Source organism: Ahaetulla prasina, chromosome 10, assembly GCF_028640845.1.
Source record: "Ahaetulla prasina isolate Xishuangbanna chromosome 10, ASM2864084v1, whole genome shotgun sequence".
Classification (NCBI taxonomy): domain Eukaryota; kingdom Metazoa; phylum Chordata; class Lepidosauria; order Squamata; family Colubridae; genus Ahaetulla; species Ahaetulla prasina.
The window spans coordinates 12,430,756-12,458,217 of NC_080548.1; the positions used below are offsets into that span (position 1 = coordinate 12,430,756).

The window sequence follows — 27,462 nt, forward strand, 5'->3', positions numbered from 1 at the left end:
CCTTTTTATCCAAGTAGCATTGAGCAGTTTTCTGACCCAGACTGTCACCGTAGATCGCAATAGTTATCCAAGTTTTCTAGATAGAGTTGTTCCAACTGTCCTTGGCAATAAAATACTGGGGAACTGAACCTAGTGCTACCAAGATTGCCATTTTGTTTGCCAATCCTCTCTACAGAAAATATAATGACCATTTATGCCTTTCTTGAATTTCTGGAAGGTGTTTTCAATGCTCTCCCCGGCAGTGCTAAGAATTGAAGTTGGCACTTCCCAAAAATAAGGTAACTGTAACCTGGTTTAACATTCTGTACAGTCAGATGTCTATAGAGATTCTCATTCATCCAGATCATGGTTGTTCCAAAGGTGCTTTTTCAAAAGGCAACTGGACTTCAGAAGTCAGAAGAACAGAAGAAGCTTCTAGGATGAGAAGCGAAACGTCTTCAAGGAAAAACAAAGTCCAGTTGCCTTTTGAAAAAGCACCTTTGCACAGGCAGATGCTTCCTCGCAGTCCAGTTGGATACCCTGGTTATACGCACCTTGCTAGTAATCAGATAGGCACCTGGGGATTTTGTGCTTGTGTATGTGCACACAAGAACAGCTGGAACACCAGCCCTTCTGTAATTCATGTGGCTGTGCAAATAATCTTTGGATTCTTCATTGGTGCTTGTGCAAAAACAGATCAGTCTGTAGGGACTTGATTCAGCAAATCCACGGATGTGTCTTCTGACTTAATCTCCAAATTTGCATAACCTGAGACAGAATACCGTAGCATGTCTCCGTTGAAGAGAATTGGAAGGTTCTCACTTCCCAAGGTGGCATGGAGAAGAGAACGTGTGTGTGTGTGTGTGTGTGTGTGTGTGTGTGTGTGTGTGTGTGTGTGAGAATGTGTTACATTTCTAGCCTACGTTTCCTCCAGGCCTCAAGGCAGCCTCCATGCTCTTCTCCCCTCCACATTGATCTTCATAAAAACCTTGTGAGGTAGAGAAGGTTGAGCAATAGCAGCAGACTCATTTTTAACTTCCTGGCTGAGTGGGGATATAAACCTGGGCTTCCCTCCTCCAGTCTTGCCACCCCATCGCATTGTATAATAAAGGTTCCCCTCGCACATACGTTCTAGTCATTCCCGACTCTAGGGAGCGGTGATCATCTCCGTTTCAAAGCCGAGGAGCCAGCGCTGTCCAAAGACATCTCCGTGGTCATGTGGCCAGCATGACTCAACGCCAAAGGCTCACGGAGCGCCACTCCTTCCCACCAAAGGTGGACTCTATTTTTCTACTTGCATTTTTTACGTGCTTTCAGACTGCTAGGTTGGAAGAAGCTGGGACAAGTCATGGGAGCTCACCCTGTTACACAGCACTCGGGATTCAAACCGCTGAACTACCGACCTTTCGATCGACAAGCTCAGTGTCTTAGCCACTGAGCCACCATGTCCATTTTTGTCTCTAATCAATCAAACATTTTGCAGTAGAAGACCTGTGTTTCCTAACCAGGTCAGTTTGAAGATGTGCGGAATCTTGGGTTTTACCGATTAGATCATTTGTTGTTATAGAAATAGTTGGTTTATATTATTATGGAAAAGTAAAAAGTTGAGGTTCGATGTTAATATTTTATTCTACTTCAACAGAGGGAGTCAGAGGTCAATGCCTTTTTTTTTCCTTTTCTCCCTCCCTTCTTCACTTTTCTTTCCCTTCTCCTCCCCACTTTGTCCTACTGTTTGCTTTTGAATTTTTGTATTTTATTCTATAATCTAATAAAATGGTTTTTTAAAAAAATGTGCGGAATCCAACTCCCATAATTTCTGGGCCAGGCAACTGAACTTTCAAGTGTTATTGGAACTCCCATTCCCATCATCCTCAAAAGACATGGCCAACAGGCATGGATGTGTCAGGATTACAGGCAATCCTTGATTTATGACTGGGCACTTAGCAATCATTTGAAGTTGCAACAGATCCCGAAAATGCTACTTACGATCTGAATTCAAAGTTTCAATGGCTGATACCCCGCCCCCTCCTGTGGTCACATGACTGTATTTTGGGTGCTCGGCCCACATTTATAACTGTTTGCAGTAATCCATGATCAGATGACTGATTTTTGCTGGAAACTGACTTTTACTTTAGTTTTTAGCAAGAAAAACCCCCAACAAGCCCACCTCACAGCAAACAATGAGTTTGTTTAACGAATTCTGCATCTGCTTAATGATTGCGAAAGGGGTCGTAAGATTGGACATGGCCGCAAGATAACTTGCTTAACAATTGGGACGATTTACAACCAAAATTGAGAGTTCATTTATGGTCCTAAGTTGAGGACTATCTGCATAGGATTTCCACTCTTCCAGTAGTTGAGAGGGAGGGGGGAAAATATTTGGGAATGTGAAAATGAAGAGTCCTCTTATTCTCACTGGGTCTTGAAACGAACATAGCAAATCACAGTTTCCAAAGTAGAGAAGGGGCACAATTAAAGTTTTCCTTATTATGAAAGCTTTCACAATTTTTTTTGGTCCCAGATTGCATATCAGTGGAAGATTCATCTCTGCCCACACACTCACACTCCACACCTTGTTTCACATAAAATTTCATACCGTTCCCCTCTGTGGGGCTTGATTCTCCTAGGATTACACTATATTAGATTCTATTCACAATATTGAGCATAAAAAAGGTTGTATTTATAAAATACGCTTGCCTATGGTGGCTCAGTGGTCACAATGCAGTATTGCAGGCTAACTCTGCCCACTTTCAGCAGTTCGATCCTCACCAGCTCACAGTTGACTCAGCCTTCCAATCCTTCCGAGATCAGTAGAATGAGGAGCCAGATTGTTGGAGGCAATATGCTGACTCTGTAAACTGCTTAGAGAGGGCTGTAAAGCACTGTGAAGTGGTATATAAGTCTAAGTGCTATTGCTGTTGCTATGGTTAAATGAACCATGGCTTATTGAATCTTGTTATCTGGGTTTGCACAATTCAGTGAATTGTCCACTAACTTCACCGGTCTAGAATGTGGTTAGTTAAGGGTGAGGTTCAGTGGATAGTAAGAAGAAAATGACTAGGTTCACCCAACATAATGAACTGGATCAATTATAACCTAGCAGCTGCATTCATACAACATGTTCAGCTTAACGGAAAAGCAGAATGACAGAGTTGGAAGGGATCTTGGAGGTCTTCTAGTCCCACCCCCTGCTCAAGACAAATGGCTGTCCAGTCTCTTCTTAAAAACCTCCAGTATTAGAGCATTCACAACCTCTAGACGGAAGTTATTCCACTGATTAATTGTTCCAATTGTCAGGAAATTTTTCCTTAGTTCTAGGTTGCTTCTCTCCTTGATAAATTTCCATCCATTGCTTCTTGTCCCGCCTTCAGGTGCTTTGGAGAATAGGTTGACCCCTCATTTTTAAAAAATTTTTATTTGCATTTATATCCCGCCCTTCTCCGAAGACTCAGGGCGGCTTACGCTATGTTAAGCAATAGTCTTCATCCATTTGTATATTATATACAAAGTCAACTTATTGCCCCCAACAATCTGGGTCCTCATTTTACCTACCTTATAAAGGATGGAAGGCTGAGTCAACCTTGGGCCTGGTGGGACTAGAACCTGCAGTAATTACAGGCAGCTGCTGTTAATAATATACTGTCTTAACAGTCTGAACCACCAGAGGCCCCTCATCTTTGTGGCAGCCCCTCAAATATTGGAAGTCTGCTAACTTAACTGCTTAGTTAGTTTTAACCTTGGTGAAATATATGGCAGGTGAGGGGAATTATTGTTCTGTGTGAACCCAAAACTCTTTTCATCAATTAATTAAATTTATATACCCACCTATCTTATTATCCAAAGTGACACTGGATGGCTCTTAGTTAATCATTCGCTGCATTTCACAAATGTAGGAAGTAAACTAATTCGATAATCGATCAGGTTGATTTAGTCATACAGGAAATGGTTAAAAAAAAGCCAAAATGGCAGCCACAACAATGAGCTTGGCGCTCTACTTCTTAATGTGGGTTACCTTTTCTAGACCTCGTCCCATTGCTTTCTGTTTGACTTAGATGGTTGACCTAGATCAGTGTTTCTCAAACTTTGCAAATTTAAGATGTGTGGACTTCAATTTCCGGGATTGCTAGCTGGGGAATCCTGGGAGTTGAAGTTCATACATCTTAAAAGTTGCCAAGGTTGAGAAACATTGATTTAGATCAGGGGTCTCCATCCTTGGTCCCTTTAAAACTTGTGGACTTCAACTCCCAGAGTTCCTCAGCCAGCTTTGCTGGCTGAGGGACTCTGGGAGTTGAAGTCCACAAGTCTTAAAGGGACCAAGGTTGGAGACCCCTGATTTAGATAATTCTGTTCTCTTCTTTTTGACTCAGTAAGAAGACAGCCACCTGGTCTCTATCTTTTGTTGACAAGGTGGATTTTCTACACCTCCTTTTACTCACCCTTCTCTGCCTGACAGCTACACAAAAGAGAACAAGCTTGTAAAAAAGGAAAGTTTATTTTACCAAACTGAATTGCCCAAAGACTGACCTTAACATGACAAACTTTGGGAGGTAGAAATAAGTGAGGTGGGGATGGGAAGGCTTCTCAAAAAGATTGGGGGCATTACCTCAGACTTATTCCTGCCCTGTTTCAAATTGAAAGAGAGAACTTAAATGGGTAAGGGGTGTGTGTGTGTGTGTGTGTGTGGGTACCAGCAATAAAGTATTTTTATATTTACATAGTTTAATAGCCAACGAATATGGCAATTAGCCTACTAGTATAGTTTAATAGCCTACAATATGGCAATATTAAATATGGCCCATGAATATAGCATAGGCATACAGGTAGTCCTCTACTTATAACCAAAATCGGGTGCAGAATTTCTGTTGCTAAGCAAGGCAGTTGTTATCTAAGTCACACCTGATTTTACAACCTCTTTTTCCCATGGTTGTTAAGCGAAGCGCTGCCATTGTTAAGCAGGTCATGCGGTCATTAAGCGAATTTGGTTCCGCCCATTGACTTGGCTTGTTGGAAGCCAGCTGGGAAAGTCACAAATGGCGATCACGTTACCCTGGGACACTGCAACCGTTGTAAATACAGGCCAATTGCCAAGAGCCTGTAATTGTCATTACAGCAGAGATGCTGTAATGCCCCTAAGTGGAAGATCCAGTCATAAGTCATTTTTTTCAGTGCCATTCAAAAAGTCATTAAACAAAGAGTTGTAAGTTGAGGCATACCTATACCTTCTTCAGCTACCAAACCTCAAACAACCACTAGGTGGTGACAAGGAGATACCCCATGCCCTAATTTTTTGTTGCCACCTAGTGGTCCTCCTCCTCCTCCTCCTCTTCATTATTTATTATTATTATTTATTTACTTTATTCATTAAAAAATGAAACTCAGTCAACTGAACATTCAAAAATACATCACAAATAGCATTGACTGGTGCTAATGGTTGATACGGGTTGCTGCCAGCGTCCTAGGTATTAACCAAGTACCTTCTTAAGATGTACAATGGTCCAAATAGCGCAGTTTTTTGCAGTTCTTCTGGTGTTCTTGCAGGAAATTGCAATTTGTTGATGTATCTTATAAAATTCTTCTTAATAATAAAATTATTATTATTATTATTATTATTGTTATTATTATTATTCATCACACAATCAGTCAGATGTTCAGTCTGGGTGTGGCATTTTTGTTCCAAGCAAAGCTGCCTTTTGCAATTGACTGATGGCAAATTTGTCAGTGCCTTTGGTGTTCAAGTGGTGCTCCAGTTTCTCACCCCAAAACATCACCACCACCATCATCCTCATCATGGTGTAGGGTTTCCTGCCTAGGCAGGGGGTTGGACTAGAAAACCTCCAAGGTCCCTTCCAACTCTGTTATTTTTTTTTTTTTGAAAATTTTTATTAGATTTAAAAACAAGCAAAAACAATGGACATTGCTCCACGTCTCAGGTTTCCAACATTTACGTCAAGTTCAAGTTACTATATCATATATTCCTCAGTCTATATACAAATGTATATATCTCCTAATTCCTTATATATCAAGTATATACTATATTACTTCTGCCCCTACAACTCTATACATATTTTATAAATCTGTTATACCCTCACAAGTACAATATACATTGATATATACATTTCCAGATATTCATTATCCCTTGTTTTTGGCATTTTTCCTCCTCTCAAGCCATTCATAGAATTTACTCCACACCTCATAGTACCTTGATTCACTTTTATCTTGGAGTTCTAGAGTAAGTTTGTCCATCTCTGCACAGTTGTAGATTTTGTTTATTTCTTCTTCTGGGGGTATTTCTTTACACTTCCATTTTTGAGCAAATGTTAATCTTGCCACAGTTAATATATGCAATGTTAAGTAGGTAACATTTTTAGCGTATTTGCCATCCATCATGCCCAATAAGAAAAATTCTGGTTTGACCTCTATTTTGACCATTAACATCACTTCTAATCAGCAGTAACTATTGTTGTTGTTGTTGTTGTTATTATTATCATCTCCATCATTATTATTGTCCAGAGCTGCTATCCCAAAGCAGAGATGCCAACAAAGCAAAACTAGGATACACGTTTAGTGTAGGATGAACAGTCAAACTAGCATGCTACATTCTGAAGTGAAATTATAAACAATGCAGACAATTAAAAGCTGGCTTTTCCAGCAAGCCTTGGGGCAGATATATCATAAAGTGTTTCGTTCTTGGAATAAAATGTTCTGTTACAACTGAGGTTGTTGTTGTCCCTGACATAGAATTGTAAGTTCTTTGTTGCTTGTTTGATTTTTAAGTTTGTGTTTGAGCTTATTTTACAGAAGAGTATGTAAGCCAATGAGTCAGTTCTGGATTCATCCAGTAAACAGCAACAACATGGGATGCTAAGCCATGTCATGATTTCCTGAACAAACCACGTTTGCTGGGCTTCACCCGACTTGCTGAGCCAGAAAGCCGTTGTTGACTGAACCCGGTGGCTGATTTGCACACACTAAACTCACATCAAACAAAACACAACCTGTGTGAACCCACCCTAAAGCAAGAATTTTGAATTTTATTTTCAGTCAGAATAGAGCTGGAGTCAGTGGTGGAATTCAATATATTTTTTTTACTACCGATTCTGTGGGCGTAGTGTGGCTTGATGGGCATGGCAGGGGGAGGATACTGCAAAATCTCCATTCCCACCCCACTCTGGGGCCAGCCAGAGGTGGTATTTGCTGGTTCTCCGGACTACTCAAAATTTCCACTACCGGTTCTCCAAACTGCTCAAAATTTCTGCTACCGGTTCTCCAGAACGTGTCAGAACCTGCTGGATTTCACCCCTGGCTGGAAGGGACCTTGGAGGTCTTCAAGTCCAACCCCCTGCTCAAGCAGGAGATCCTATACCATTTCAGACAGGTGGCTGGCCAGTCTCTTCTTAAAACCTCCAGTGATGAGGCAACCACAACTTCTGATGGCAAGCTATTTCACTGGTCAATTGTCCTCACTGTTAGGAAGTTTCTCCTTAATTCCAGGTTGCTTCTCTCCTTGATTAGTTTCCATACATTAGTTTCTCATCTTGCCTTAGATTTTGATGATTTTCTGCAGATTCATTCTGTAACTTTTGACAGTTTCCATGTATATCAGAGGTGCGTTTCAGCAGGTTCTGACCAGTTCTGGAGAACCGGTAGCGCAAGGGGCGTGCATAAGCGCACAAACGTGCCTACCGTTCCTGTCATATTGTTTTTCTTTTCTTCTTCATATATATATATATATATATATATATATATATATATATATATATATATATATATATATATATTTGTTTTCTGAGGTTTTCACGGGTGTTTGTATATAGGTCTTTGGTAAAATTGGAAATGTCTTGGCGACGTTTCGACGAAGTCTCATTCGTCATCTTCAGGCTTCAGCTTCGTGCTTCTGGGAGCAATGTGTGATCGCAGCTGTTTCTTCCTTTAGGAAAGGAAGAAAGGAAGAAACAGCTGCGATCACACATTGCTCCCAGAAGCACGGCTGAAGCCTGAAGATGACGAATGAGACTTCAAACGTCGCCAAGACATTTCCAATTACACGGAGAAAACCCAACAACCAAAGACCTATATGTATGTGTATATATATATATATATATATATATATATATATATATATATATATATATATATATATAGTCTCATTCGTCATCTTCAGGCTTCAGTGCTTCTGGGAGCAATGTGTGATCGCAGCTGTTTCTGAAACAGCTGCGATCACACATTGCCCCAGAAGCACGGCTGAAGCCTGAAGATGACGAATGAGACTTCGCCGAAACGCCGCCAAGACATTTCCAATTACACGGAGAAAACCCGAATAACCAAAGACCTACATACAAACACCAAAACCTCAGAAAACAAATATATATATATATATATATATATATATATATATATATATATATATATATATATATATATATATATATATATATATATATATATGTTTATAACTCCTAATATTTACTCAAATATGTGTTTATATACTATATAATCTTTTTGTATGATACCTACATATATTGTTGTGACAAAATAAAAATAAATAAATAAATAGTTTGGAGAACCGGTAGTAAAAATTCTGACTGGCCCCACCCCATCTATTCTCTGCCTTTCGAGTCCCAGCTGATCGGGAGGAAATGGGGATTTTTGTAGTAACCTTCCCCTGGATTGGGGAGGGAATGGAGATTTTACAGTATCTTTCCCCTAGAGTGGGGAGGGAATGGAGATTTTACAGTATCTTTTCCCTGGAGTGGGGTGGGAATGGAGATTTTATAGTATTCTTCCCCTGGAGTGGAGGGGGAATGGAGATTTTACAGTATCCTTCCCCTGGAGTGGGGTGGGAAGGGAGATTTTACAGTATCCTTTCCCTGGAGTGGGGTGGGAATGGAGATTTTGCAGTATCCTTCCTCTGCCACGCCCACCAAGCCACACCCACCAAGCCACACCCACAGAACCAGTAGTAAAAAAATTTGAAACCCACCACTGGTGTATATCCTCTTAACTTTGTCCACATAAAAAGGACCCCTGTGGCTATCGTTAAAAGCGATAAATGTCAAAAAGTACAAGAACAGCCCCATGTCAGAGCCAGAAGGGGAACCGCCTGCGTTTCGAATCCCCTTCGCCTTTCTCTCTGCTGCTTGTCAGGTGAATATTTAGTCTGGCTGAAGATTCTTGTCTGAACAGGATTAAACAGAGTCAACAGTAGTGAAACCTGAGTCATTCCACGGGGTGCTCCGTTGGAGACAGTCGGGGCGGCACTGAAAAGGAGGAACGGCTGCGTGAGAAAATTTTAAAGACAACGAAACTCGCACTAAAAAAAAAAATTCACCAAAACCCACCTGTTAAAGAGAGTTTTTATGAAGGGAGTGAAACTAACTAGCATTAGTCCCATGTCTGGTTGGGAGGGACGGTGATGGGTGAGGGGGAGACAAAGGGAAAAATCAAACTTTGGAAACTTTTTCCTCTTAGACCAGACGTCTTCAAACTTGGCAGCTATTTTTTTTATTATGAAGTTTTATTGAATTTTAACAGTTAAACAATTTTCATTCAACTCTTGTACATGAGTGTGACCATTTACATATCATCCCATTAGTGTTCTCCTATACTCTATATTCAGAGGTGGCTCAGTGGATAAGACACTGAGCTTGTCGATTGGAAGGTCAGCGGTTCAAATCCCTAGTGCTCCCGTAACAGCGTTCCGTATGCCTTTGGCGTTTAGTCATGCCGGTCACATGATCATGGAGACGTCTTCGGACAGCGCTGGCTCTTTGGCTTTGAAACAGAGATGAGCACCGCCCCCTAGAGTCGGGAATGACTAGCATGTATGTGCCAGGGGACCCTTTACCTTTACCTTTATACTCTGTATAATTTTACTAAATCATATTACTAATTCTAATTAGAATTACTAATTCTTACTAATTCTGTTATTTCCCATTTTTTCCTATTTTCGACCCAATTATACCGTTTCTTCCATATTACATAAGAAACCGAATCCATCCGTCCTTTCAGTTCAAGTGTCATTTTGTCCATCTCGGCACAATCCAATATTTTTCCAATTATTAACTCTTCAGAGGGTGTATTTGAGCTTCTCCAACATTGTGCAAATGCCAATCTTGCCATAAACTTGGCAGCTTTAAGACTTGCGGACTTTAACTCCCAGAATTCTCCAGCCAGCTATGCTGGCTGGAGAATTCTGGGAGCTGAAGTCCACAAGTCTTAAAGCTGCCATGTTTGGGGACCCTTGTCTTAGACAGTTTGTGGGTTGATGTTTCTGGCTTTCCTCTGATGCCATTTTTTGGGGAACCATCCTGAAAGTTTTAGAAGCCTAAAAGGCAAAAGAGCAAATTCAGTTTATTTTAATATGCAACGGACATAGCTAAGCCTCGGTGTGTAATTTGCCAGGGAGTGGTTGGGAGAGAAAGGGACACAACGTTTGGAGTTTGAGGTTTTTTTGTGACTTTAACAAGCTTCCTGAGCTTTTAGCCCTACTTTGAACCAAGGGCTTACCTGTGACTCAGCTACAAAGAAAGTTCTTTGATGCGTTCTGTGGATTGAGTTGCTTTCATGATTGGCCGTTGTTTTTCTTGACCATTTGTTAACTTTGATGGTTGTACGCTGCCCTGAGTCACATCTGGTGAGATGGGCGGCTATGTAAATTGGATAAACAAATAACTAAACTCTGGCAAATTAGACGTTTTCTAAAATACACAATTCTAGAAAACTTCCAGAACTGCAGACATGGGTGTATTCCAGAGTGGAACAAAATCGCAAGCTGGCTCGCTATTTCAAAAGCCATTTTCTTTGGGGAAGAAGTTGATGGTTAGGTCAACCTTGATGGCCCCTGGTGATTCTTCTTTGGCAAGCTAAAACACTTGTTTGGCATTATTACTAATGTGGCCTGGCTCTTGTCCTGTAGCCCTAATCCAGCCTGGACTATGAATCTCTGAATCTCTTCTCGGGTTGAGCCAGGACCGGTTCTTTATATAAAGACACTCAACTTGAGACATTTTCATTTCTTTTACACCTAATGTTGGACTGTTGCAGTTTAATCCTCAGTCTGTAAATTGAGCCACTCTATTCCAGAATAGGTAAAGGTAAAGGTCCCCCTCGCACACACTTGCTAGTTGTTCCCGACTCTAGGGGGCAGTGCTCATCTCCGTTTCAAAGCCGAAGAGCCAGTGCTGTCCGAAGACGTCTCCGTGGTCATGTGGCCGGCATAACTAAATGCCAAAGGTGCACGGAATGCTGTTACCTTCCCACCAAAGGTGGTCCCTATTTTTTCTACTTGCATTTTTTATGTGCTTTCGAACTGCTAGGTTGGCAGAAGCTGAGACAAGTAACGGGAGCTCACCCCGTTACACGGCAGCACTAGGGATTCAAACCGCTGAACTGCTCAACTTTCGATCGACAAGCTCAGCATCTTAGCCCCTGAGCCACCGCGTCCCACCTGAAATTGCCAACACCTTCTCCAATAGCATGAAGTATCTCAGGAACAAAAGAAAATGGATGGAAGAATGGAAGGATATGGTTTGGGGAAGTAGGGTGGGGGGAAGAGAGGCACTATCAAAAAAATGGATCTGGACAGTTGTGGTCTTCGGCAGCCCATCGGGGTCCTTAACATAGAAGCCAAAGCATTTTTTCCGAGATTGTGGATTTCTCATTTGCTCAGACATTGATCCCAGTGGACAAAGAACAGTAGGGACGGGATGGGGTGACATTGAAATAAGACATTGTGGAAAGAAGGGATGAGTTCAAAGGAATAATTTGGCTTTAGTTTATTGAGAATCTGGAGCAGGTTGATTGCTGATACTGCTGCATCTGGACTGGAAAAATCCAGATGAGCAGAAAGGGGTGGGTGGAAATCGCTTTCTTGTTATCTGGTGGCCATCTAAATTTTTGGAGCCTATGTATGGTTGCCCAGGCTTTGTCCAAAGGAGCCTGAATGGTCTGGAGCTCTGACAATGGACTGAAAGGAGGAGGTTTGGGGTCCATCCCATTTCACCAGCCCGAGTTAAGCGAGACCTATCCAAGTATCTACCTTGGATACATAACTGTTATTAGCAACACATAATAGCTGCTGCTTGACTCCAGGATGGCGGAGTGGAGAATGATCTAAGTAAAAGTCTTGCCCGTGAGCCACAGGGCCTCTTTAACTGGAAAAGCACCCAAGGGTGGGGATTGGCAACGAAGCCTTTCTCGCTCCCCCCCCCCCCCGGCAGTGGGATTCTGTTTGATCTGCAGTTCTGTCCTCTTTTCCATTTGTGGAAAATCAAAGCAGCCAGGAGGTTCTTGGCCCCGCCTCCAATCCTTTCTCTCCTTGCAAACAAAGCAGGAGATGCGCTGTGCCCAGAGATTGTGACTGATTTAAGAACAAACTCCCTGTGTAGATCAACGTTTCTCAACTTTGGCCACTTGAAGAATTGATGCTTCAATTCTGGGAGTTGAAGTCCACACATCTTCAAGTGGTCAAAGCTGAGAAACACTGCAGTAAATGTTGTGATTATGCCAAATCCGACACTGCTTTCACTGTTCCAATCATAGTTTGTAGCTATGTGAGTTCAGATTAGGTCTTTAAAGGAGGAGAGAAGGAAAAGCTCAGCTCTCTTCATACGGGCCTTGGTTGATATAAGCGATGGTCCTGCTTTGTACATCCTGCAGGGCAGATGTGTAATATGTTTGGCTGGACGCATAGCCTGTTGCACAACCATCGTTATTCTGATTTGCAAGTTGTGTTTTATTGTGATAGGGCACAAGTCAAGACAGCAGCTGCAACCCTGGAATCAAACCCTATTCCTTTTTGTGTGTGCATTGACGCCAATTAAAAAGCAGAGGGGTTGTTGTCGAACACCATAGCGGAAAATATTGAAATTAAAATGAATACAGCAATAGAGAGAGATAAGAAGGAGGAGAGAAGGAAAAGCTCAGCTCTCTTCATACGGGCCTTGGTTGATATAAGCGATGGTCCTGCTTTGTACATCCTGCAGGGCAGATGTGTAATATGTTTGGCTGGACGCATAGCCTGTTGCACAACCATCGTTATTCTGATTTGCAAGTTGTGTTTTATTGTGATAGGGCACAAGTCAAGACAGCAGCTGCAACCCTGGAATCAAACCCTATTCCTTTTTGTGTGTGCATTGACGCCAATTAAAAAGCAGAGGGGTTGTTGTCGAACACCATAGCGGAAAATATTGAAATTAAAATGAATACAGCAATAGAGAGAGATAAGAAGGAGGAGAGAAGTGGAAGAAAAGGAGAAGGAGAGAGAAAGAAGAAAGGGAGAGGAGAGGAAGAAAGGGAGGGGAACTAAGAGTAGGAGAGAAGGTTAGAGTGGAAGGAAGCCTGGAGGAGGGGGAAAGGAAGGGGATGTAGAGAAGGAGTAGGAGAGGAGAGAAGAAAGTAGGAAGGTTAAAAGAAGGAAGGGAGAGGATAAGAAAGGGAAGAAAGACTGCTGTAAAATGGAAAAGATGAAATGGAAGAAAGAGAACCCCGAACATGTTCGAATACATCAGGATAAAAATTGAATTGCTAAAAAACAATAAAAGAGAATATATGTTAGTATAAATGCAGAAATTTGAACTTGAGGGCGAAAGAAGATGTGGTTTATATAAATGAGTATAGAAGCATTAAGACTGTGATTAAAATATGGTAAAAGAATATTTTGGCAGAAATTGTAACTGAATAAAATGTATTTGGATATGTTACTGTAAATTAAGGTGTACAAGATATGATATGGTCAATTCTCTGTTCATAAACAGTGGGGGGGGATCAATAAAAATTGATTTTTTAAAAAAAGCAGAGCGATTTTGATTGCATAGCTGTGACTGCCAGTCTGACTTTTTTGACCTCTCTTCAGGGCCCCTCTGGTAAGAATCTAACGGTGGCTTGATTCAAGACACATCCGTGCTTAATAAAACCATAGGTTAGAGCAGGAGTCTCCAAACTTGGCGACTTTAAGCCTTTTGGACTTCAGTTCCCAGAACTCCTCAGCCAGCCGTGCTTTAAAGTTGCAAAGTTTGGAGACCCCTGGCTTAGAGTAAACCTATCATGGTTTAAAGTTTACCAGGTATGACCAGCTGTGATTTAGATAATGAACCTTGTGTGAACCAAAATAAGAGGAACAGGAGTCTTATGCCTTTCGTAGTTGTGTATCTTTTTGTAATAAAAATGGAACCTGCAATCAAATTTGCAGTAAGAAGTGTTCTGCTCCTCTTTAGGGTTCTCTCTGCTTCCCCCCAGCCCCCAACTCTTATGTCCCAGTTAATCCCAATCCTCTCCCCCAAGTCACAAACTTTGTTGGGTGAGATTTTATTCATACGCTTTTTGTATTTCCACTTCTACAAAGTATTGGACAGTTCCAAGTTCTGCAAGTTCATGTTTCAAATACTCTTGTGAACATAAGCACTGTATGGACACCTGAAGTAAAGAACTTTTAGAGTACTCCAGGCATCACCCTGTTTCCCCAAAAATAAGACATCCCCTGATAATAAGCCCAATCGTGCTTTTGAGCGTATGCGCTAAAATAAACCTTCCCCCGAAAATATTTAAACACAGAGCTGGAAATTAGGTAAGACGGCAAGAGGAGCCCCATCTTGCTCCATGCACACCAAAATAATAAGACCTCCCCGAAAATAAGGCCAAGTGCTTATTTCAGGGTTCAAAAAAATATACGACAGGGTCTTATTTTCAGGGAAACACGGTAGATATAGTGGAAGTGAAGAGCAATAAACAGTACAAAGAAGAGAAGTCTAATTGATTCCATTAATTAATCCTCAAAGATTCCCTAACAGGTCTACTTTTCTATCTTCTATGGCAGCGTCCTAAAAGGATCCTACAGAAATGGACATATAGGTGAGGGAAATATAATCCCATGACTTCCCTGGAACCAGGAAGAAACAGGAAGGGAGGGAGGGAGGGAGGGAGGGAGGGTGGGTGAGATTTAAAATTCCCAGATAAACTACTCAGGAGACTCCATGAATAATAAAAAGAGCTTTTATTCAGCTTTTGCAAAAGTGCACCCCACCCCTGTGCTCATGTGAGAATCGCAATCGAGAGCAAAGAATACATATGATTACAAGTTTCAGAGTAAAAACCTGCTTCCCCTTAATGCCCCTTATTTTCTTACATAAGATAAGTTTTGGCTACATAACAACTGTTTTCCTGGACAAGCACATTTCCCTGATAATTACCCCATCTTGATCATAATAACATTATCAATCTTAGCATGACAGCTTCTTTCCTGCCAATGCTAGCCTGACAAGGAAGGAAGGAAGGAAGGAAGGAAGGAAGGAAGGAAGGAAGGAAGGAAGGAAGGAAGGAAGGAAGGAAGGAAGGAAGGAGAGAGAAAGAAAGAAAGAAAGAAAGAAAGAAAGAAAGAAAGAAAGAAAGAAAGGAAGGAAGGAAGGAAGGAAGGAAGGAAGGAAGGAAGGAGAGAGAAAGAAAGAAAGGAAGGAAGGAAGGAAGGAAGGAAGGAAGGAAGGAAGGAAGGAAGGAAAGAATGAAGGAAGAAAGAAAGAAAGAAAGAAAGGAAAAAAGAAACCAACTTCCTGCCATGAAGAACTTGTAACCAACTTTCCCTAATGTGCTGTTCTTCAGACAAATTGTATTAGCTTCCATGCTAAGATAAAGATTGTAGACCAAAACATCTGGGCATCATGTTTGAAATGTTTAAAGGGTCAAATAGGAAAGTATTCCATGTGAGCGTCAGGCAGCCCTGTCTAGGACGCATCTTAGAACAGGGGTCTCCAACCTTGACAACTTTAAGCCTGGAGGACTTCAACTCCCAGAATTCCCCAGCCAGCAAAGCCCTGTCTTAGAAGATCAGGAACCATCTCCCAAGGACTGTTTCCCCATTTTATATTAAATGGAGAATGACTTAAATGAAAAGCTTCCATTGAAGATCTGATAATATAGTAAATTAAATCACCGTCTACTCTGTAGGTCAGGTTCGGTTATCCGTTGCCCTCCAGATGTGTGGGCATTGCAGTTCTAGCTATCATGATCTGAAATAGATGGAGAACGTTCCGTTGGAGAGGGTAAATTGAGATTCAGAGATTCCAGGTGGACCTTTGTAACCCCAAACCAGCAGTTTTGAACTGACTCCAGAAATGAAGCTCAATTTAGTGAGAACAAGGGAGGATCCTGGGTGGTTCCACATAAAATTGAATGTTGCCATCTTCTGCACCTGCCAGTGTGTCTGCACCTTCTTCAAGGGTGGCCCCATTAATTAACAGATCGCAGTAATCCAGGGATGGGCAAACTGCAGGCCCAAGGCTGCACACAGAATCTCCTTTTCCAGGGTCCCCACCTACCCCTTCAATTGCTGTGGTTCAACGTCAGCAGCCTGGACTCTTGCTTTTTTGAGAAACAAAGTGTGCAAAGATGGAGAGTTTTGCCAGAAAATACTGAGACCTTAACACCATTTTAAAAAAAAAAACAGGAGAGAAAGAGAGAAGGAATGAGAGAGAGAGAGAGAGAGAGAGAGAAGGAATGAGAGAGAGAGAGAGAGAGAGAGAGAGAGAGAAGGAATGAGAGAGAGAATGAGAGAGAGAAGGAATGGTTGAGAGAAGGAATGAGAGAGAGTAGGAATGAGAGAGAGAAGTAATGAGACACAGAGAGAGAGAGAATGAGAGAGGGAGGAAGAGAATTGGGGAGAGATAGAGAGAGGGGGGAAGGGAGTGAGAGAGTGAGAGACGGAGAGGGGACGGGAGGGAGTGGGGAGAGAGAGACGGGAGGGAGGGAGGGAGGGTGGGTGAGATTTAAAATTCCCAGATGAACTACTCGGGAGACTCTGTGAACAATAAAAAGAGCTTTTATTCAACTTTTGCAAAAGTGGGCCCCCCCTGTGCTCATGTGAGCCACAAAAGAGAGCAAATAATACATATGATTACAAGTTTCAGAGTAAAAACCTGCTTCCCCTTAATGCCCCTTATTTTCTTACATAAGATAAGTTTTGGCTACATAACAACTGTTTTCCTGGACAAGCACATTTCCCTGATAATTACCCCATCTTGATCATAATAACATTATCAATCTTAGCATGACAGCTTCTTTCCTGCCAATGCTAGCCTGACAAGGAAGGAAGGAAGGAAGGAAGGAAGAAAGGAAGGAAAGAAGGAAGGAAGAAAGAAAGAAAGAAAGAAAGAAAGAAAGAAAGAAAGAAAGAAAGAAAGAAAGAAAGGAAGGAAGGAAGGAAGGAAGGAAGGAAGGAAGGAAGGAAGGAAGGAGAGAGAAAGAAAGGAAGGAAGGAAGGAAGGAAGGAAGGAAGGAAGGAAGGAAGGAAAGAATGAAGGAAGAAAGAAAGAAAGAAAGAAAGGAAAAAAGAAACCAACTTCCTGCCATGAAGAACTTGTAACCAACTTTCCCTAATGTGCTGTTCTTCAGACAAATTGTATTAGCTTCCATGCTAAGATAAAGATTGTAGACCAAAACATCTGGGCATCATGTTTGAAATGTTTAAAGGGTCAAATAGGAAAGTATTCCATGTGAGCGTCAGGCAGCCCTGTCTAGGACGCATCTTAGAACAGGGGTCTCCAACCTTGACAACTTTAAGCCTGGAGGACTTCAACTCCCAGAATTCCCCAGCCAGCAAAGCCCTGTCTTAGAAGATCAGGAACCATCTCCCAAGGACTGTTTCCCCATTTTATATTAAATGGAGAATGACTTAAATGAAAAGCTTCCATTGAAGATCTGATAATATAGTAAATTAAATCACCGTCTACTCTGTAGGTCAGGTTCCGGTTATCCGTTGCCCTCCAGATGTGTGGGCATTGCAGTTCTAGCTATCATGATCTGAAATAGATGGAGAACGTTCCGTTGGAGAGGGTAAATTGAGATTCAGAGATTCCAGGTGGACCTTTGTAACCCCAAACCAGCAGTTTTGAACTGACTCCAGAAATGAAGCTCAATTTAGTGAGAACAAGGGAGGATCCTGGGTGGTTCCACATAAAATTGAATGTTGCCATCTTCTGCACCTGCCAGTGTGTCTGCACCTTCTTCAAGGGTGGCCCCATTAATTAACAGATCGCAGTAATCCAGGGATGGGCAAACTGCAGGCCCAAGGCTGCACACAGAATCTCCTTTTCCAGGGTCCCCACCTACCCCTTCAATTGCTGTGGTTCAACGTCAGCAGCCTGGACTCTTGCTTTTTTGAGAAACAAAGTGTGCAAAGATGGAGAGTTTTGCCAGAAAATACTGAGACCTTAACACCATTTTAAAAAAAAAAACAGGAGAGAAAGAGAAGGAATGAGAGAGAGAGAGAGAGAGAGAGAAGGAATGAGAGAGAGAGAGAGAGAGAGAGAATGAGAGAGAATGAGAGAGAGAGAAGGAATGGTTGAGAGAAGGAATGAGAGAGAGTAGGAATGAGAGAGAGAAGTAATGAGACACAGAGAGAGAGAGAATGAGAGAGGGAGGAAGAGAATTGGGGAGAGATAGAGAGAGGGGGGAAGGGAGTGAGAGAGTGAGAGACGGAGAGGGGGACGGGGAGGGAGTGGGGGGAGAGAGAGAGACGGGGAGGGAGGGAGTAGAGAAAGAGAGAGAGAGAGGGAGAGAGAGAGGGAGAGAGGGAGGGAGAAGGAATGAGAGACTGAGAGAGAAGGAATGAGAGAGCGAGAAGGAATGAGAATCACAACCCTGCCCAAGAAGTGTCCATGTACCTGAGATGGTACACCTATTGGAGTCATTGCTTCATCTGAGACCCTCAGCCAGTCAAAAAATGTTGCACACAACTCCTAGCCATCCAAGGACCCAAGGAAATTATAAAATAAAGTAGTCCTTGACTTGCAACAGTTCATTTAGTGACCATTCAAAGTTATAGCAGCACTGAAAAAAAGTATCTTATGACCATTCTTCACACTTAAGACCGTTGCAGCATCCCCATTCACTCAGCCAAACGGGTAACTCATTTAACAGTTGGAGCGATCCACTTAATGACTGTGGCAAGAAAGGTCGTAAAATGGGACAAAATTCACTGAGCCACTGACTGTCTTGCTTAACAACTGAAAGTTTGGGCTGAATGGTGGCTGTAGGTCGAGAACTACCTGTACTGGATCGTGCCAGAGAGACGAACATCTTAATCCTCTTCCTCTTGGAGGCTTTTCAGAAGACGGGGGCAGGAGTCTTATTCAGAGCCTTTGTGTATTTCATAGCTGCTAGCCTTTTTTTATGCTGCAGGATCATCCCATGCCTCTGGGGAGAAATGCAAATCCTAGAAACTGAAGACTTGGCAGAGGAAAAGCAAGGGTGTTAGGCCATTCGGAGAACATCTCTTTCTTTCCCCCCTCTCTTTTGCATTTCAAAACATTTTGCAGGAATTGTTCCAGGTCTTTGTTCAGATTAATAATTGCATCATGAGAATGTCATAGTCTGCTCTCAAGTGTAAGCACATTACGATGCAATTAACTCGAAGAGGGTGTGAAAGAGAGAAACTGAGCCACAGCTTCCCAAAGGAGAGAAGACAGAAACAAACAAACAAACAAGAAACACCAGGAGGTTAGATCTCAAGAAGATCTACAGAATTTATGAAGGGTATCAGGGTCCAAATTATTTCTCAGTCTATTAATCTTCTCATCGTTCCCATCACCCATCTCCTTCCACTTATGACTGTAACTTTGTTGCTTGTATCCTTACGATTTATATTGATATTGTTTCCTGATTGCTTATTTGTAGCCTATGACTATCATTAAGTGTTGTAAGTGTTGTACCTTGATGGAGGTATCTTTTTTTTAATGTACACTGAGAGTTTATGCACCAAGACAAATTCCTTGTGTGTCCAATCACAATTGGCCAATAAAAAATTCTGTTCTGTTTTGTTCTGTTCTGTTCTGTTCAAATGCAATCTTCACCTGAACATCAAGGGTGAGATGAGAACCAGTAGTCAACTCGGGGGTGAGGGGTCACTCTAGAACAAGACTGGAAAACTGTGGTCCTTGGACGTGCCTCAGATTAAGCTGCCAAAAATGGGTTATGATTTGAATTTTAAGGGGATGGGATGATTTTAAAAAAGAATGAAAACATGAAGGGAAAAAAGGAACATTCCTCTTGTATTTTGTCAATAATTTCTTCCTGAGCACAATTCAACTTGGCTTTGATCTAAAACATTTAAAAGGTAAAAGTTCCCCCCACACATATGTGCTAGTCGTTCCTGACTCTAGGGGGCAGTGCTCATCTCCATTTCAAAGCCAAAGAACCAGCACTATCCAAAGATGTTTCCGTGGTCGTGTGGCCGGCATGACTCAACGCCAAAGGTGCATGGAACGCTGTTACCTTCCCACCAAAGGTGGTCCCTATTTTTCTACTTGCATTTTTTACGTGCTTTCGAACTGCTAGGTTGGCAGAAGCTGGGACAAGTAACGGGAGCTCATCCCGTTACACGGCGGCACTAGGGATTTGAACCACTGAACTGCTGACCTTTCGATCAACAAGCTCAGCGACTTAGCCACTGAGCCAGCGCATCCCTTTCGAAAACATTATGCAGTATATAAAAACATGTCTACTGTTTTAATTTTCATTACAGACCTTCTTCTAGAATTGGCCAGTTAACAGAGACAGAGCCTTCTTAAGTTTGGTGCCTTAACTATAATGTTTTATTCTTCAAGAACGACTTGTATTTTATACTAGCTTTATTTATTTTTCCCAACTCTCTTGCAAAGCCCAGCTTTATTCGGTAAGGTTTCCGTGAATAACCCTTGAGTGCGTGGATTTGGAGGAGATAAATTTTATTGTCTGTCTCTTCTGACTGCTGGTGGAGTCCTTAATCACTTCTTTTGTTGCTGTAGTTTGTTTTAGCCTACACAACTTTGAAAGTTCTTTTACTGAAAGACATGACAGAAACATCTTCGGTTTGTCATTTTTGCTAAACAGATTTACCATTAGTTCGGTAAAGATGCTTTTGCAAAAGAGAGCCACAGCCACCCAATTTGGATCCAGACTGTCTTTCAGGACAAAATCTTAACTTTCGCTAATAGTTTGTTTGCTTTTAACCAATCATAAAATCCCACCCATCTAGAACTCCTAGGGCACCTCACCATTAAAAGATAAAACAATAAAAACACAACAAATTGCATAATCTATGACTGTGAGAAAGTGCAGGAACGGGCAAGCAAAGGAAGGGATGAGAACAGACTGGGAATAGGGTTACTCATTTTATTCACCTATTCAGGTCTTGGTATCTCACCACAAGATCCCAAGAACTTTTGTGTAAAGAGCCACCCAAAATTGTGTCTCTGGTTCAGCTTCCCCTTGAAAACATCCTAGAGGCTGATGTGACCCTCAGTGGGAGGTTTGACCCATTACATAATATATTGCAAAGAGAAGAGAAGAGAAGAGAAGAGAAGAGAAGAGAAGAGAAGAGAAGAGAAGAGAAGAGAAGAGACTTCTTTTATTGGTCAAGTGTGATTGGACACACAAGGAATTTGTCTGATGCATATGCTCTCAGTGTACATAAAAGATACATCCATCAAGAATCATAAGGTATCGTATTTCATCAGAAACTTAATAGAATAACAGAGCTGGAAGTGACCTTGGAGATCTTTTAATCCAGGAGTCTCCAACCTTGGCAACTTTAAGACTTGTGGACTTGTGGACTATTTACTGAATCTGCACTACTATTAATCGTTTCATAGTTCCCATCACCAATCTCTTTCCACTTATGACTGTATGACTATAACTTGTTGCTGGCAATCCTTATGATTTATATTGATATACTGACCATCAATTGTGTTGTAAATGTTGTACCTTGATGAACGTATCTTTTCTTTTATGTACACTGAGAGCATATGCACCAAGACAAATTCCTTGTGTGTCCAATCACACTTGGCCAATAAAAATTCTATTCTATTCTATTCTATTCAACTCCCAGAATTCCTCAGCCAGGAAAGCTGGCTGAGAAATTCTGGGAGTTGAAGTCCCCAAGTCTTAAAGTTGCCAAGGTTGGAGACCCCTGTTTTAATCCAACCCTCTGTTCAAGCAGGAGACCCTGTAGTATAGGGTTAGGGTTAGGGCCTATATCATTTCAGACAACAGCTGTCCAATCTCTTTTTAAAGTGATGGAGCACCACAACTTCTTCAGACAACCTGTTCCACTGATCAATTCTTTTTGTGATCAGGAAATTTCTCCTTAAATCTAGCTTGGATCTGTCCTTGATTACTTTTCATCCATTGCTTCTTACTCAGGTGCTTCGGAGAATAAATTGACCCACCTCTTCTTTATGGCAGCCCCTTAGATATTGGAACCCTGCTAGAGTGTCATCCTTCTGTTCATTAAAGTAGACATACCCAATTCCTGCAACTGTTCTTTATATGTTTTTTTTTTATTTGCATTTATATCCCGCCCTTCTCCGAAGACTCAGGGCGGCTTACACTATGTCAAGCAATAGTCTTCATCCATTTGTATATTATATACAAAGTCAACTTATTGCCCCCAACAATCTGGGTCCTCATTTTACCTACCTTATAAAGGATGGAAGGCTGAGTCAGCCTTGGGCCTGGTGGGACTTGAACCTGCAGTAATTGCAAGCAGCTGCTGTTAATAACAGACTGTCTTAGCAGTCTGAGCCACCAGAGGCCCTTGTTGTAGCCTCCAGTCTCCAAATCATCTTGGTTGCTCTTCTCCGCACTCTTTCTAGAGTCTCAACATCTTTTTTTATATCATGGAGACCAAAACTGGATGCAATATTCCAAGTGTGGAATATTATAGGCATTATAAAGTGGTGCTTACATTTCACTTAGACCTTCAAATTAGAGCTAGATTCATTACACCTTTGTTAATCCAACTAAATCAGTCTAATTTAGTAGATAAAATCTATTTTCCGTTGTCCGATGAAGACAAAACTTGTACAACAAAACAACTGAACAAGATAGCATGCAAGGAAAACATGAAAGCAAAACCTGACAAATAATGCTGCTCATATTAGAGAGGGTGCATTGGATTGATACGAGTGCTGTAATTTTCTATGTATTTTGCTAAAACCAATGGTTGCAAAGAAATGTCTCAATACAACGTGCCTCTTTGTGTTCCCATTCAGCTTCATGTCTGTGCGGCTTTTGAAAAACGATGGGATGGGCTTGCAGAAGTATTCCTATATGAACGAAGACGAAGCTTGGAAGAGTTATCTGGAGAATCCTCTAACAGCGGCCACCAAGGCCATGATGAGAGTAAATGGGGATGATGACAGCGTAGCAGCCCTGAGTCTCCTCTACGACTATTATATGGTATGAAAAGCAATTGGTGCAGGCAGGGGTTAGGAGAATCTGGCGGATGCACTCACAAAATGGCTGCCGTGGCAAACCTGTCAAGTCCCCAAATCCCCGCTGAGCAAAAGTCATTTCTATTGTGCAAATAAACATGATGCTGAAGCAGTGTTTCTCAACCTTGGTAACTTCAAGGGAATGGGGAATGCTGGCTGGGGAATTCTGGGAACTGAAATCCACACATCTTCAAGTGGTCATGTGAGAAACACCACCTTAGAGTGTTATGCAAATCCAGACCATCTGATTTGTATTTATAGGGTGTTGCGAAGAAAGAAAATATGGTTAGTTTGGTCACCAGGTTAAAAGCATTTTTGTCAACCATGGTGATTAGACTAGGGGTGTCAAACTCAAGGCCCGGGGCTGGATCTGGCCCGTGTGGTACTTAGATCTGGCCCACAGAGCCGTCCTGGAAACAGTGAAGGACCAGCACACGGTGTTTCCACCAGTGAAAATGGGCTCCCGAGCGCCGTTTTCAGCCAATAGTTTCTCCAGTGAAAACAGAGCTCGGGAGGGCTGCATGGCAGAGAGTTGCAGGAGGCCGTGGCAGCTGAAAACGGAGCTCGGGAGCCCGTTTTTGCTGGCAGAGCGTTAGGCCCACCACAGGTGCTCCCGACAGGAGTTATGTCGAGCTGGCCATGCCCACCCTGGCCACACCCATCCCAGCCCTCCGAGGTCGAACACAACCCTGATGCGGCCCTCAGTGTAATTGGGTTTGACACCCCTGGATTAGACAATAGAGATTCAATCCGGAACATCATCCTGATCTACAGGCCATGTTTATTTTTCATTGTTTTTCCTCCCTACTAGGTTCCAAAAGAAAAGCGAATCCTTCCATCTGGAACACCAGGGCGCAGTGAAGTTGGGAAGAGGTAAGAAAAATCTCTCTGCCCCTTTTGGTAAACTGCTTGGGGTGGATGGGAAATCCCTGCTATTTCTAGCAGATGAGGACTTCATAAATCCACACTGTAAAACATCTGTTTCTTTAGTTCAAAAAATAATTGAAAGGTGTGTCAGTAGGTGAAGACAATGGGAGGGCTGGACTCCACATTGTCTTATTAGATTACAAGTTATGACAGATTTGGGGGTGAACAAAACAGAACTGGGGAAAAAAAACTATTCGCTTGCCTTTGGGGTCTGTGGTTGCCTCCTACATGACGGTCCTATGCAGCAGAAGGCTCAGGTTGTAGGTTGGCTTCTTCCTACCTTGCTCCCATCTCTGGACTAGGATCAGATCAAACTTGCTGGTTATGCACCAGGGTTGAAATCCAGCAGGTTCTGACAGGTTCTGGAGAACCGATAGTGGAAAAGTTTGAGTAGTTCGGAGAACTGGTAGCGGAAATTTTGAGTAGTTCGGAGAACCAGTAGCAGAAATTTTGAGTAATTCAGAGAACCAGTAGCAGAAATTTTGAGTAGTTCAGAGAACCAGTAGCAGAAATTTTGAGCAGTCCTTCTGTTGGCCTTGCTAAATCCTTTTTGCCTGGTCCTTCTTTGTCTTTCAGGCATTGCCATGGGATGGAATATGAACCTGAGATTTCTTCCTTTGAAGGTTCCGCTCAGCTCATGAAGCTTCTGGCTGAAAACGTTTCAGTCAACCAAGAATATCTGGACTTGCCCAAGAAGAACAGTTTAGCCTTTGAGGGCATCTCTTCTCCTCACAAGCCACCAGCTCTGCCTCCAGGTCCCAGCAAACTAGAGAGCAATCCTGAGAACTATATGATTACTTCAGGAGACATGTATGACAATGGCTCGCTTAATTCCCTCTTTGACTCCATCCACGTGGCTCCACCCCAACAAAGATGGCAGCCAGATAGCACCTTCAAAGAGGACCCTGAGGAGGTCAGAATTTATGCAAAATCCTTGCTTGATGTTATCAATCGATGGTGGTCTGCAGGGTATAACAGTGACTCCCATAAGTCAGGCTTCTCTAACCACGTGGCATCCAGATGTACTGGAGCACAATTCCCAACATCTCCAGCCATCACAGCTCTGGTGGTTATACAAATTATAATCCAGCACAGGGGTCTGCAAACTTGGCTCTTTTAAGACTTGTGGACTTCAACTCCCAGAGTTCCTCAGCCAGCTTTGCTCTGGGAGTTGAAGTCCACAAGTCTTAAAAGAGCCAAGTTTGCAGACCCCTGATCCAGCACATCTGGAAGGCACCCGGTTTGGGAAAGTTGGGGAAACTCTGTATTAATAGTTGGCACAAAATCCAGCTTGTTTTGAAATCCAGAATGTTTGGTGAATCCGAGGGAGGGCCACCTCGGCTTGGTCAGCCACCTGGCTTGGAGCCAAGCTGTGTGGTTCTGCCCACTTCTATGCAGGATGTGACATGCACGGTATAAATGGGAGCAGCACAGATTGTGGTAATTAGGCGTGCGAAGGAGTGTTCCCTTCCATACAAAGTCAGCTGTCACAAAGATTCAGCAGGATGGAGTAGAGTTTTTGGGGGGTGTTGGTGATGTCAGCTGTTCCTTAAATAGATTTCTTCCCTATAGTTATCCATATTGTTCAATGGCTACAGCTCATTTCCAAATCACTCTTTCCCATTAAGAGTTTGCCAGCGTGAAAGAGTTGAGAAACAGGAAATTATAGAGGCTTGCTCCACCTTTAGTAATTACTGACTTAGAATCCTGATGGGATTTGTTTCTTTTAATCCTGGTTTGAGGATAGACCACCTTTATGGACTTTATGGGCCATGACGTGAAATAAAATGGGATGGAACTCTCAAAGGAGATGTTTGTAAAAAATGATTAACAGCTTAATTTTCCACGTGAGCTTCCTCTTGCCTTGCTTGGGCTTCTCTTTATTCTCATCCAGTTTGTCCTGGACCTAAAGAAAGCTGGGTAGATCTCAAAAGGCAAAACAATCCAAACCAAGCTCTTTTTGGTGTTCTTTCATTGGGACACCACTTTTGAAAGACCAAGTGTAATTAAAACATATCTTAGCAACATCTTTGCGAAGGTAGCTGGGAACCAAAAGAAAGGTTCCTGGAGATCAAAGGAAGCTCTCCCACTTCAAACATTAGCACAACTATCCCAACCTGGTTCTCCAGTTGCATTGGACAAGAAGCTCTCAGAAATCCCTTTTTGGGGTCTAGTTGCTGATGAAACTTCTGTTCCAACACCTTTAAACTACACAAGGCACGGGAAAGCTGTAGTGGGGATATCTAGGGAGAAATATTGACTGCTCTCATGGTTACGCAACCACTTCCCATCTAAATAAATAGCACTCTGTTATTCAAGGGCTGATCGTGTAGTTCTGAGTAAAGGGTGGTTCCCTCTTGGTCTGCTCTGCTGTCCTGCTTGTTTAGCAGCTGCCTGAGACAGTTCAGGAGATGGTGCTTTTTTTCTTGATACTTTGCTCCCTCACGCAAAGGTTAATCTGCTAGATAACTGCCTAGCCAATTTGCCTTGGATCTAAGAGAGGGTCTCCAAACTTTAAGATTTGTGGACCTCAAAGTCCAGAATTATCCATGCTGGCTGAGGAATTCTGGGAATTGAAGTCCACAACTCTTACAGTTGCCAAGGAGAGGCTTCAAAATACATACATACTTAATACATACATACATAATACATACATCAGTGGGGGATTGCTAGCAATTCGCACAGGATCGGATGAATTGGTAGCGGCAGCGGCGGGAGGTTTTGGCCACCCGCCCAGACGCGGTAGCGACAGGATTTGGAACCTTCCCCTGACATACATACATAATACATACATATAAACAAACAAAAAAACCCCCAAAAACAGTTTTTTCCCAAAGACCATCACTCTGCTAAACAAATAATTCCCTCAACACTGTCAAACTATTTACTAAATCTGTACTACTATTAATCTTCTCATCATTCCCGTTTCTTTCCACTTATGACTGTATGACTGTAACTTTGTTGCTGGCAATCCTTATGATTTATATTGATATATTGACCATCATTTGTGTTGTAAATGTTGTACCTTGATGAACGTATCTTTTCTTTTATGTACACTGAGAGCATATGCACCAAGACAAATTCCTTGTGTGTCCAATCACACTTGGCCAATAAAATTCTATTCTATTCTATTCTATTCTATTCTATTCTATTCTATTCTATTCTATTCTATTCTATTCTATTCTAAAATAAATTCAAATCAAATCACACCAAACTGTTCTGGTTTTGTTCTCTGCAGTCCTTGATCTTCAATGACATTTTGAAGGCAGAAGCTCCATGTTCAGAAGGTTATTCCATCAGTGATGGCAAGACGTAA

At 42.1% G+C, this 27,462-nt stretch overlaps 1 protein-coding gene across 2 annotated transcripts in view; it reads left to right on the forward strand.

Moving 5' to 3' along the window:
• The window catches only part of GRHL3 (grainyhead like transcription factor 3), a 72,126-nt gene that overhangs the window by 9,306 nt on the left and 35,358 nt on the right, over nucleotides 1-27,462 (forward strand). Inside the window, exons 2-5 of one of the 2 annotated variants that reach the window (XM_058196172.1) lie at nucleotides 22,998-23,184; nucleotides 24,031-24,092; nucleotides 24,723-25,059; nucleotides 27,385-27,458. In XM_058196172.1, the coding sequence (XP_058052155.1) occupies nucleotides 22,998-23,184; nucleotides 24,031-24,092; nucleotides 24,723-25,059; nucleotides 27,385-27,458 (660 nt within the window). The remainder of the gene's footprint in view (nucleotides 1-22,997; nucleotides 23,185-24,030; nucleotides 24,093-24,722; nucleotides 25,060-27,384; nucleotides 27,459-27,462) is intronic. The other variant, XM_058196173.1, reaches the window with a different exon arrangement.